Raw genomic sequence first — 13076 nt, 5'->3', positions numbered from 1 at the left:
GTCTCAACTTCCTGATGAGCTCTAATTCGTTGGCTTTTGAACCTCAGGTTCCCCAGGTACTGTGGTTTCTTTACCAAACCCTTTTCTTGACTTGAGATTTATGAGTTCTCCTTTTTGGTCAGCTACATTTCCAGAGTGAGCATCTTCACTGACTCTGTGCACTGGAGGGAAACGAGCCACCTGCTTGCTTCAGTGCCTTGAGCTCAGGGTCATTAGCATTGAACAACCTTAAGCATATTTTGACAATTATTATTTTTCAATCAGTGCAAAATTTTGCTAACCTTCAAAAATATTCAGCTGATCTTATTTTAAAATGTAGGAAAATTGAATAATTCATGAAAATATATGAATCTGAATACCTAATTATAAAATACCAACTAGTCTAATAAATTTGGCTTTTTCTTTTAATAATTAGACTTAAAATGTTCTTGAAAATAGCTGTTTTCCTTTTGACATATGAATTGCATTTGCTGCATCTTAATAAAATTTTAGTCGTGCTTCTTTTCGGGACAATATGGCCTTCTAACACTTGGAAGCCATTAAAAAATAAATTGTTTTAGAAGAATTGCATGGTTTTCAGCAGTGCTAGGAATGGATTGCAACCAAAACTGTTCCTACAGTACCATACCCAGACACACAGATCTCAGCCTTGCCTGACCTTTTGCTAAAAGGTTGTGTCTTAACCTCATTGTCCAGGGCTGCAGGGCGTTCCAGGGGAGAAGGGAGATCCAGGTCCTCCAGGCTTCGATATCCCTGGTCCTCCAGGTGACCAAGGAGCTCCAGGATATCCAGGACCCCCTGGACTACCAGGGCCTCAGGGTTCACCTGGGCCCCCTGGCAGGGATGGAATACCTGGATTTCCAGGTAAGTTCATGTATTTTACCTGTGGAGAAAGACCAAACTGCAGTTACAAGTGGTAAGCTCTTTGTGCTTGGCCATGCCAGCTTAATGTGCTTAGGTGTTCATCCTACCTATTTATAGTTGGATATATGTAACCATTACACCTCATACTTTCAAAAAAGCATTTTAACAAGATTTGCTGCATTAAAATCCTTGTTACCTTTTCACTTTTCCCTGTAATGTGATTTAAATATTTCATACATTTTTCTTTTTCATAACTTTCAGATATGGCTTTGATCATCATTGTCATGATACTTTTCTAATTTATTTTGTGATTTTTTTTTCTAGTCACTGCTATAATTAAGAATAAAATTTGTTTAAAGAAAATCATGATAAATGCTACTTAGTTTTAAGTATTAATTTCCTTATTCTACATGTTAGACTATTCAGTTAAGCTAGTCTGTTTTGCCCTTTGAAACAGAAATACTAAAAATGAATTTTGATCATCTCTTAGACAGAGGGAGCAATACAAACGATTCTAGAAGTAGTGTATACTTAATTGTCTTCTTGCCTTTCACTCAAGTCAAGTTTGTTCCAAGTAGTATTTGTGTTTCAAACCAGAGAACTAAACCTCTTGGAGATATAAACATGCTTTCTACAATAGCAGAGCAGTGCAAATTTTCTTCTCAGGACCTAACTGGAAAAATTGCCACAATTTTCAAGAGTCATTTTATATGATATTCATTTATACAATAAATGAGTGCTTGCAATTACCTTAAAACAGGCATGTGCTGGTTAATAAATATCATAGGGATTCAGGGAAGCAAATTTAAGGTACCTGTTAGGTTTTAAGTCTCTGTTCAGAATGACAGTGTGGTTGGTTCAATGCTTTTAGGTGCCAAAGGTGAGATGGGTGTCATGGGAGCTCCTGGTCCTCCAGGGCCTCCAGGAACTCCTGGAAGAAATGGTCTGCCTGGCTTGAAAGGTAATGTTTGTTTTATTCACCCCTGAAAGGGATACACAGAATGCTGTTTTCCCTCTCCTGCATTGAAAGAGGTTTTGTAATACTAACATCTAGGTTTTTAATTTCTGGGACTTGCCTAAGTTATTGTCTTGTGACAGTGCTGATGTTCAGAATTGTTTTGCCTTTTTAAGCTGTGGCTTTCAATCACTATTTAGTTGATGTCATGAATTGCTAGCTATTTTAGAAACATTTCCCTTGGATTGATGGCATTGAAGTAGGGCAATATTTCTGCAGTGTGTTTTGAAGTCTGCTTAAAACAGCAGAAAGAAGAATATCAGTAGCTTAGGGTTATGTAGTCATTAAGAATTAGCTATATAGGTATCAGAGAGAGTCTCTTCTCTCTGCATTTTCCCAACCCCCTTGTTGGAGATGAATTTTGAAAGAGTTTGGTAGAAGAAAGCCCGGGTCACCTCTCCAGGACAAGGAGGCTCTGAATCCAAAGGTGCCATAGCTGCTGTGACCCCTTTGTGCTGGTAGTGGCTCAGGCAGGCACAGCTGCTTCCTCTGCTGCCCAGAGCTGGCAGACAGCCCTGTGCACTCCATTCACTCTGCTTTGTTCCGGGGCTGAAGATGCTGTGGAGCACCTTCCATAAACTGCCTGATCGTTCGGTGAATTCCAGCCTCATGAATAAATCATGGAATGCCTATGTAAGAAAAAGCTTAACAATTAGCCTACCTTAAGGATTTTTTTTTCCTTCTGTAGGTAATAGTGGATTACCTGGTCCACCAGGACCTCCTGGACCTGTGGGGCAGAAAGGCATCAAAGGTGAAGCAGGTCTGCCAGGTCCACCTGGAACACTTGATCCCAAACAGCTGGGAGCAAAAGGAGAAAAAGGCGAGCCGGGTGTTCCAGGTAAGGAACTTTGCATGTGGGTGTGGGGAGGTGGTTTGTCCTCTACACACAGTGGTGAGCTGTGACTGGATCCATTACTATTCATCCGTTCTTACAGAAAAAAAAAAAAAATTGGAATATAGATGTGATTTAAGGGTCTTGTATTTAGACTTTTATTAAAAGAATTTTGTGACAAAGTTCCTCCTTATGGTTAGTCCGCAGTGTCCTTCCTCATTAGCTGTTATTATTACTTGGCACATGGCTGTTTTGTAATAGCACTAAGGTGCTTTCAGCAGGATTACAATTCAGTCTTCTAGGAGTTATTCCTAAGCATGATGAGAGAGTTTTCATAGCTGCTGTCCTGGCTGCATTCCTGCTGTCTCAAAGGCCCTTCAGTCTTTGCCAGTCAGTAGGATGAAATTGCTCAGGTCATCTGCTCGTGCACCACCTCTGTATTCTCCCTTTGGGTGTCTCTGTACCACCTGTGAGCTGAATGTCATCTCTGTGTGTGTTTCTGCTTGGGAGGTTGGCAGCCTGGAAGCCTTTCTCAAGTCTGTCTTCTCTCTTCTCTCTCCTCCCCCACCAAGGGTTCTGATGTCTCCTTTGAACTCTAATTTAGTCTTGAGAAGAGTAAAAAGTATTCTACCCTAGGGAGAGCCAGAATGCTTTTCCCTAATGTTGTCCCAGCCATTATTGTGCTAATTTACCTATTGTATTAATTTCTCACAAGCCTAGATAGACTCTTAAGACACTATTTTTTTTTTTCTGTGTAAGGTAGGTTTAACTATGTCATCAGGGCAACACAAAGTTCTTAGGGGATAACAGCCACATGAAATTTGTAAAAATCTGCTAAAACACCTGCATTAAATTTTATGATATATTAGTCCCAAAGTGATTTTGGTGTAGCAATGTAATTTAACTTGTATATAAATAATCTGAGTGAATGCAGAGGTTAGAATGGAGTCTGCTTATCCAGAAGACAGCCCTTGAATGAAATACATTGGCATTAGTCATGAACTTACTTTTTTTCTCTACTTTTTATATTGTTCCTATGCTGTTGTAATTTTAAATTTTCCAGAACAAATACTTTGTGTTCTGTGATAATTTTCTTAGCTAAGCTAGGAGGAATTAATTTTATTTACTGAAGAAAAATCCTTATTTGGCTTTCTATTCTCCCATAGCTACATCTGATCTTTTAAGGTAAAAGAAAACATACAGTAGTAGTGATAGTAATAATAATAAAATGTGTATCTTTTTCCCTTGAGGCATTCCTGGTTTATCAGGCCAGAAAGGTTATCAAGGTCTCCCAGGTGACCCAGGCCCACCAGGACTTAGTGGCCCACCAGGAGTGCCAGGATTGCCAGGTCAGTAAACAAGGCCTCAGCTGGACAGCTTTGATGAATAAGGATTTGCATGTGTTTTTATCACATGGAGTTGGGATGTTAATCCACTTATATCTAAACTAACCTTAGGGATTTGCACTTAAAACTGCAGCATGGTTTTGGGACATTTAGAGTCATTATCCAAACAGATGCTTGAAGCCCTTTCCTTCAAACAGACTCAAGAGCAGGTTTAAACTGATCCCATTAAAGATTAAGGTGTCTCTTAGGATGACTGGAAAAGCACTTGCTGCTTGAGCAAGCAACGTGACTGCAGAACCTGCCAACAGGACTTTCATATTTCATATGCTTATTTTGTATACTGCTAAGCATTATATTTTGAAAAGGGCCAAGTTGATGTATTGCAAAGGCTGTCAGGGTGTCAAATATTTGCTTTAAAGAATTGCAAGGACCAAGAAAACTAATTTTGTTTTGCACCAGTCCTTCCTACAGCTATAACAATTTATCTGAGATCGTGAGTCCTTGCTTGCTGTGTCTAGTGTAATGTTTTGTTGGGCTTGGGGAATATTGTTAACATCCAGGACTCAAACTAGTTTGGGCATTGCAGGTTGCATTTAATGCTGTAAAAGAAGCTGCTGAATACTTGTTGCACATAAGAAAGATGATGTGCTCATTCTGCAGAGGAACTCGTGAGAGACCGTGTCACACCAGTGCTGAATCCTTTCAGATGGTGACTAATTCCTGGACTGAGATTTGACCTATTTCATTGGACTTATTTCAAAACAAATCAACAGTGACCCTGATCAAATCTTGGCTTGCAACAAAATGAAGGTGTTGAATATTTTACTACAAATAAGTGTGGAAAAGCAAGTAGGAGCAGTATGAGGCCTAAAGCAAGTCCAAATCCACTGCTTGTAATCAGATAAGCATGTTCATATGAGAATGCATGGGTATCAGAACCTGTAATTATTGCCATTAATTAACTCAATCACACCTTTCCTAGGCATCAAGGGAGACACGGGGCTTCCTGGGCAGCCAGGACCAACAGGACCTCCAGGATTAAAAGGAGCTATGGGAGAGATGGGCCTTCCAGGTTAGTTTCTGTGCTTGAATTTTACTTCATTTGGGCCAGTGTTCTCCTTTTATGTACCCCAAAGATGACTCTGTGTCTAGCATGTAATAATAGCAATAAAGTGAGGATTGCATAAAGCCCTACATACATAATGGAGATTTTTAGGTAATTGTTTTAGTTTGGTTTTAAAAGTGAAAAAACATTAGGTATTCAAGGCCAGCCAGTCAAATTGTTAAACCTTTCTAGTTCAGTTGCTGTATTTTGAATGATCTCTATAAATTACTGCAGAAGTTTTATTTTTATTTTTTAAAATTTCATTTTATCTTTTGGACAGGCCCCCCTGGGCTTAAAGGCAGCCAAGGACTAGCAGGACGTCCAGGGCAGCCTGGGCCTGCAGGATTTCCTGGACTCAAAGGGGAGAAAGGTGACCCTGGTCTTTCAGGCATTGGTATTCCTGGTCCCCCTGGACCAAAGGTACCTTTTCAAAATCCTTCAATTGAAAGTTACATGATTAAATAAAATTTTGTGTTGATTTTTCCCCCCTCAACTATTACTTCATATATATTATGTATAACTGTAAGTATATATAAAAATGTATTAGTAACAAGCAGGGTTGACTTTTCAGCTGAGATAAAAATTTCTCATTTTAAAGGTGAAAATATTTCTATGTAATTTAATCAGGTTAAAGGAGAACTTTTCAAGTTGGGTTTACTTAGTGGCCTAATCTTCACTGTGACACTTTTGTAGTTGCTAGGGATTTAGACAATTAATATCATTGTCCCCCTGTCTAATTACGTAGTTAATTCCTAAAAATTTCAGACATGCATTTGAGAACAAATTACTAATAATATAGCATGGTTACTGCTGCTTAAAATTTTAAAGTCTAAAGTATTAAAATCTAAAGTATAAAGTATTTTAATTAATATTTACTTATATCATCCTTTCTGGCACCCACAAAAAAAGTGACAAAAAGATGTTCAGAATGCCTTACAGTCTTCACTGGTGCCTTGCAATTGATGTTGTGCACAATTCATTTAGCAAAAACATTGCATGATTAAAGCTGCACTGGTTTCTTTTTTATTCTGCATTATCATGGGGTAAAAATCTCTGATCCTGCTGGAAGAAAGGAAGGTAGGTTTTTCTTTAACATAGGCCAGTTCTGAGGAAAAACTATGATACTGTACTCAAAATTATAGGGCAAGACTGTTGAAGTCTTTACTGTTGCTGGTTTTGCTTTATTTTGTGTTGAGGCAATTCACATTAGCTGGAGATGAGGAGAGGGGTACACAATATCCTTGTGGCCCTGATGTGATGGTAGGATGGGGAACATACAATAAGGGCTTTCCTGTCTTTAGAAGTCTGGGTTCTTATTTCTGCTTAATGTTTTCCAGGGAGATCTTGGCTTGCCTGGATACCCAGGTAGTCCAGGCTCTAAAGGTATAGCTGGAAGTCCTGGTTTGCCTGGATTTCCAGGCAGTCCAGGTGCAAAAGGAGAACCAGGCCTTCCTGGATTCCCAGGTAATTCTCAGCAGATTTTTTTAATTTCCCTTCTTGCGAATATTGGTATGAACAACTAAACACAGTGGGTAACTGGAGGAGACTCCAGCTTCTCAGACTTTCTGGCTATCTGCTGCTTCTAAGCTTTGTGCTGTTGGAATTGCCACTGCAAAAGTGTGGGAATGCATCTCTTGTGAGTGCCTTCTGAAATTGTTTCTCTCCTCTGAGGGGATGGAGCAGCTGTGTTAGTTAATACTTCTTACAGCACTCACTCTTACCTCCTCTAACACTAATATTAGGGCAAAAAAAAGTGTATTTTTTCTTCATGAATCAGTAGAAGAGTGCCATCCTGGAAAACTTAGCAGTTTTTTCATATCATTTATTGTCAAAAAAAAGTGTTCTAAAGAGAAATCACTGAAATATAATTAAATTAGGTTTTGCACTTTGTTCTTTAACAAAGAACAACACTGTTCTTTAACAGTGGTTGTTCACAGGTGTTTGTCAGTTTTTTCATTCAGAATTTAAAGAAACAAAGTTTTTACCTCTGCTGCATTTACAGCACTAAAGGCTGTTTCGCAAATATGCTTGAGATGCTTTGATGTAGAAAAGTAGGGAATTTACAACTGTGGTCATGACAGCAGGAAGTTTAGAAGAAAACAAAACCTGACCATGAACCTGACAGTTTTTACCCTCTGTTTCATGTCATGCCTAAAAGACTGAACAGCCACCAGGTGTATTGAGACACTGCCTTGCCCAGGCTCAGGTGCTGTTCAGGGCAGACATGCAACGGATCAGGGGTTTCTCCTGCCTCCCTCTCAGCTCGTGCTGTAGGGGTGAGAATCCAGTGTAAACTCTGAGACCATTTTTATTAAGTTCCTTTTTCAGGAAGAGAAAAGAGGATTGGGGAAGCACTATTCAATCCCAGTTCATAATGCTTTCAATTTCTTGTCAAGCAGAAACATCTGTCTTTAAAATGGTAATTGTTGAGTTGCTGTGTTCTTGGCCATGAGCTCACCAGTCAAGAGGAGGCTTGAGAGTAGCAAGAAGGGCAGTTGTACCAGTATGTTTTGTTTCTGTGCATTCTTTGCTTTCTAATTCATCTCCTTGACCAGCTGTAAATCTGCAAAATGAGCATAAATACAATATCTTGGTAGAATTAGCTCATTGTAACTCAGGGCATCTCAGATTGTAGCATTTCAAGATCTGCTGAAAAGTCAGTTCTGTTCATTATTTGATTTAAATGTTTGTACTTTTACAGGAACACCAGGAATTCCAGGACCAAAAGGTATTGAGGGCCCTCCAGGTAATCCTGGCCTGCCTGGACCACCTGGGCCAGTAGGTGAGCATGGACAGCACAGCAGAGATGAGCTGCTTCTGTGAAAATCATAACACATGGAGGCACTTCCTTTCTTTTTAGCATCACGGAAATGTATCTATATGTATATGGGTGCTCAAACACCATTGCACACACTTAATTCACTGAAATTAAACACCAAAGAAAGGCATTTTAACTTTCTTTTGGGGACTTGCATTTGTTGTCAATTTATTAGCTATCAAAACAAGAGGTTAACTGTTTCTGTAGTTACCAGCTTTATTTTTGCTAAGTATTACAGTGGTCTAACCTGTTTCTATAGGAGCAAAATCCTAATTTATTCTAAAGGGAAGCATTATATTTTTAGCAAACAGTGACTGATTGAAAATTCACAGGCTTAGAAGGCCCTTCTAAATTGTCAGGGGCGAGAGAAAGGTTTAATTGTAAGATTACACCTCTGTAAATCTTTTCTTGCATTACCACACCTTTCGATTCAGGTGGTGGTGAAGGGGATGCTGTTTTTCTTTACTGCAGTTTAGGCAAGACTGTGCTGATGTGTTCCATCCCTGTTTTAGGTGATATTGGTCGTCCAGGCCCCCCTGGTCCTTCAGGGGAAAAGGGACAACCTGGTCGAGATGGTATTCCTGGACCGGCGGGTCAGAAGGGTGAACCAGGTGAGGTGTCCTTCCTGTTTCTTTCCTCCTCTTCACTCTGCACTGACATGTCCTGCTTGCTCTATTCTTTCTTTCCTGGAACTGCCCTTGCACCTTCAAAGCTGCTCCTGTTGTTCCTGGCTGCTGGGTGCCTCACAGAGGGTGCTGGGAAGCTGCCAGGGAAGTGCAGGACAAGAATTCAGTCAGTTCTCCTGGATTTTATTACCTGGTTTAACACCAGCCCCTGTTCCTATATTCCATGGTAGCTGTATTGCTTCAGCCCAGTTACACAGTGCATAAACAGTGTAATCCCTGCTCTAAAGATAGATCTTCAAACAAAAATGCAAACATAGTAACTCCCAAAATCTGAAAGAATGTGGATTGTGAGGAGATGGAAACAATTATGAGAGTTAGGGATGCATTCAATAGCAAATTTCCCTCCAACTTTGGGGAAGACTGGTGAGTGGATGTGAAGCCAAGTCATCTCAAGGAATCACTTACTTACGTGAACTGCACTTTCATTGTTCTATGATTGTTCACTTTCATATTCCCATTCCTGGAGACCTAAAAGCTAAATACTCATTTTTGTCTAAATCTGTCTTTTTTTTCAGGTCTACCAGGTTTTGGTCGTCCAGGACCCCCAGGACTCCCAGGATTGTCAGGTAAAGCTTTTCTGTGGCCCTTTGTTAAAAAGGTTCAATGTAAAATACATTTACACACCAAAACCAAGAAGGGTATGTTGTTTTTTCTGTAACAAATGAATGCTATAGCTACGAGTAATTTTTTTTTCCTCAGCAGACTATTTTAAATTAACCACAGCAATAAAGACATTTTATTACTGACCACTGTATTTTGTAAATTAGCAATTATGCAGCCAGAATAAATGCACACAGAGCAACAGCCTATTGCATTGTGTGGAACTTTGCTGATTGGTGTCAGTAACTAAAGCATTCATACAACAGATGACAATTGAAGCTGCTTTGAAAGTATAGGTACTTGATACATTGTTCTTCTCTGGTAGCATTAAAGCTCCAGGCTTATTTGAAAATTTTGCAAATATGTCCTAATTTTCAGCAACATCTCAAAAAAAGGATGAAGTCTTAATACTGACAGGTTTCTTCACAGAAAGCCTTATTTGTAGGCTTACAGTCTCCAAGGATGTTTATGAATTACAGCATCGCTGACTTAGTAAGACTTTTTAATGTGTTATAAGCTATGGCATTTTCTCCTGCAAGGATTATTAGCCGTCACTCTTTTCTGAATGTTAGACAATTTTACCCTGTCTCACCCTGCAAATAAGGGGAGCTGTGGCCAGACTTGTGCCTTCTGCAAGAGAGAGAAATGGCTTTGCAAGTTGGCTTTTGGGCTTTATATAAATTTGTAACAGTATTCACAAAGATGACTCTTTACAGGGCAAAAAGGAGAACTGGGTTTACCCGGCCCACCGGGACCCCCTGGACTTCCAGGACCGAAGGGAGAACCAGGTTTCCAGGGATTCCCTGGGCTGCAGGGTCCACCAGGTCCACCAGGAATACCAGGGCCGCCTCTGGAAGGTCCGAAAGGTAGCCCTGGCCCACCAGGTGTTCCAGGAAGGCCAGGTAAGAGCATGATCCATACCTGTGAACATCTGCCTGTTCTTTGATATTTTGCTGGTAGGTCATCAGCCTTTAAACTGGCTCCGTTTATTTGGATGGCTAAGGTCAAGCCTCATGTCATAGGTGTGTGGGCAACCAGAGAATTTTGCCAAAAAACCCCAGTATCTATAAACAAACTAGGCTCAGTTTCTCCAAATTTCGGATGCCTGGCAGCAAAAATCAAAGGCGTTCCCCCGCGGGAGGGTGTCCGCATGCTGCCCCAATAATCACTCACAAGCACGACGCGGCTCTGAACACCCGAGACCTTTGCAGTGTTGTCACGCGATCAGCAAACGTCACCGCGCACAAACACCAAAAGTAACAAGCCCCATCACTCTAAGAGTCATGAAAATCCAATTCCCACTAGCATCCCAGCATGGTCAGATTGGATCCTGCTCCTCATCTCCGGGCCATGTAACACAAGTCATTGCTCCATCGTGTCATGTGGCTCCCTGGACTCCGTGCTCCATCGTGCCGTGTTCATCTTTCCATTCCATGTTTGCATCTTATTCCTGCACCAACTAATTCTGGGAATGAGAAACCACTACACTGAGTTAACATTGCTGAGCAACTACCTGGCCTGTGTTAGAAATTAATTTCTATTTGGTGTTATAGAATGTTTGTTTGCATTTAGATACTGCTCTTGACAAAATCTGATTTAAATGAACCTGCCACAGCTCCAGCTCAAGCTTAGTTCTGGACCTCTAATCCAAAAGTACTTTGCTATATCTGAGATTCATCTCACATAAAAGGATTGATATTCTCCCTAAAGGAGACTGCTTTCAAACCAAGCCATTGGTTGATGACAGGGATTTTTTTTCCTTTGCAGGTTAATGGTGAAGTAATATTTTTCTTTGTTGCCCTCAAATTATTCTTTAAATAAAAGACTTTTCTGAGGAAAGTTAGTTTTGAGTTAGTACACTTATAAAATAGCTGCAGCACACATATTGTTGATTTTTGGGTATCAAGGGAGAGTTTAGCTTTGCAGTATACACTTGAAAAGATTTAAAGGTTTCCATTTTCCTCATGCTTGCTTCTGACATAAGAGGAGGCAGTCACACTGAATAATGTTTCTTTGAATGGAATTTTATCAAAATATTTTCCCTAGAGCTGAAATTGAATCATATGTTATTATCAATGGCAATATGAGGTTTTTCTTTTGCAGAGTAGGCTATGAACTCATATACCCTAACTGTGTATTTAAAAAATGAGTCATTATAAACATTGGGTTTAATCTATAACACCTTAGAACTGAGGTGCTGTTTGCCAGTATAATGAGGTTTTCTTTAGTGCCAGTAAAAATACTTCCGCTGTGTTTCATCCTAAACCTGCTTTGTGTGTGACTGATGTGGAACAAGCAGCCCATGGGTTAATGATCCCCAGCCAGTCACAATGTCTTCCTGCTTTCCTATTTGGTTAGTAGAAGGAGGAGTGCATGCCTTCCCCTTTTCCTGGAGGAGCTGCCTCCCTGCTGTGCCCCAGGGGCTCTAACCGGGCAGCAGGGCAGCCCTGCAGCATGTTTGTAGCTCCAGTTTGCTTTGGACTTTCTGTTAATTCTTCTGTATATAGAGCAGTGCAACAATTGAAGTTTTGGCCCAGGACAGTGATTGGTCCATAACAGTACAGGCTTTCATTTTTAAAAGTTTCTTATACAGAGGATATCTCCAAACTTTAAAGAAGTCTTTAAAAGTACACCAGGCTAAGCAACCTCTGAGGTGCAATAGAAGTGCCAGCTGAGATCTCTGCTCTGCTGTAGCATTGGGATTTTATGGAGCTGCTCATCTGTTCATTTAGACTTCCCTGTCTAAATCAAGTGTTTACTGATTCTGATCAGCTGGGAAGGAGGAGCAATGGTGGGACTCATTTTGTGCAGGTTTATGAGCAGGGGAAACAACCAGTGAGGTTCTGCTCAGCCATGTTCTCTCTCTTTTTCTCTTATTTCCATTTTTGTTGCATGCAATGTATAAAGTGAAGCATTTGTTTTGCTCAGTTATGTGTGAACTAATGTGGATAAACCAAACTATTATTGCAGTTCTGGTACAATCAGCACTCCAGCCTTTTGTTTCCGATGATAACAGAGTCTATTGTTGGAATGCTGATTTTGTAACATTTCAACATAAGGCAGTTACTCATAAAAGCAGCTGTGTGGCTGTCAAATTACCCCTTCTAGGGACAGAAATAAAACCAGAAGCTGTTTGCGTGTACTGTTTGTTGTTGACTTCTGGGTATATTCTAAGATTAGTAAAAGAGATGAAGTCAAACATGATGTAGCTCTCTGACTCCAGCTGAGTTACCCCTAAAATAAACATTGATAGATGGTGTTGGCATAGATTTATTAATTAATTATAAAATTATGCCAATTTCCAGGGCAACAGAACACTGCTGTTATTCCACATGTCTGTTTTCCTTGTATGAATAATAATAGTTTGGTGTTTTGCACACTGTATGTAAAGGAATATTGAGCTAAATCTAAAAAGAAAGGTTTAGTTGAATATGTTAGTTTGTTGATATTTCTAACAATTTTGATGTTTTTCCCCTTGTTCTAATGATGACCTTGGTGAATTCTGACCCCCTACTCCCAGGTCCCTCAGGTTAGCCCCGTAACTCCAAAATAATAACTTTGCATGAAAATGAATGTATTATTTTTGTAGTGTCTAAATGTAGATATGCAGAGTCATGTTTCAGACATACCTTTTAATTTGTGGTGGGAAAAAAAATGCTCAGAGTTGGCTTTCAGCCATCTCATCCACGTTGTTGTGGGACTGACATTGGAAGGACACAGTTGCTCTGCCCATAGTGGAAGACCATGTGAGTCTAGATTTGCAAGGCTTTTATAAAGTGTCCCCAGCTGTGAAGCTTGTTTTTAGCTTTT

General features: G+C 40.0%; 1 protein-coding gene across 1 annotated transcript in view; it reads left to right on the top strand.

Annotated features, from left to right (window-relative positions):
- COL4A5 (collagen type IV alpha 5 chain) overlaps positions 1-13076 on the top strand; it is an 81230-nt gene that overhangs the window by 54723 nt on the left and 13431 nt on the right. Inside the window, exons 31-43 of the mRNA XM_041396615.1 lie at positions 48-56; positions 697-864; positions 1736-1825; positions 2568-2717; positions 3962-4060; positions 5040-5129; positions 5443-5582; positions 6500-6626; positions 7864-7944; positions 8493-8591; positions 9182-9232; positions 9983-10168; positions 12787-12795. Coding sequence (XP_041252549.1) covers positions 48-56; positions 697-864; positions 1736-1825; positions 2568-2717; positions 3962-4060; positions 5040-5129; positions 5443-5582; positions 6500-6626; positions 7864-7944; positions 8493-8591; positions 9182-9232; positions 9983-10168; positions 12787-12795 — 1299 coding nt within the window. The remainder of the gene's footprint in view (positions 1-47; positions 57-696; positions 865-1735; positions 1826-2567; positions 2718-3961; positions 4061-5039; positions 5130-5442; positions 5583-6499; positions 6627-7863; positions 7945-8492; positions 8592-9181; positions 9233-9982; positions 10169-12786; positions 12796-13076) is intronic.

The sequence above is a fragment of the Onychostruthus taczanowskii genome, unplaced genomic scaffold (assembly GCF_017590055.1).
Source record: "Onychostruthus taczanowskii isolate IOZ18803 unplaced genomic scaffold, ASM1759005v1 scaffold13, whole genome shotgun sequence".
NCBI lineage: Eukaryota > Metazoa > Chordata > Aves > Passeriformes > Passeridae > Onychostruthus > Onychostruthus taczanowskii.
This window is presented reverse-complemented; position numbering and strand designations above follow the sequence as displayed.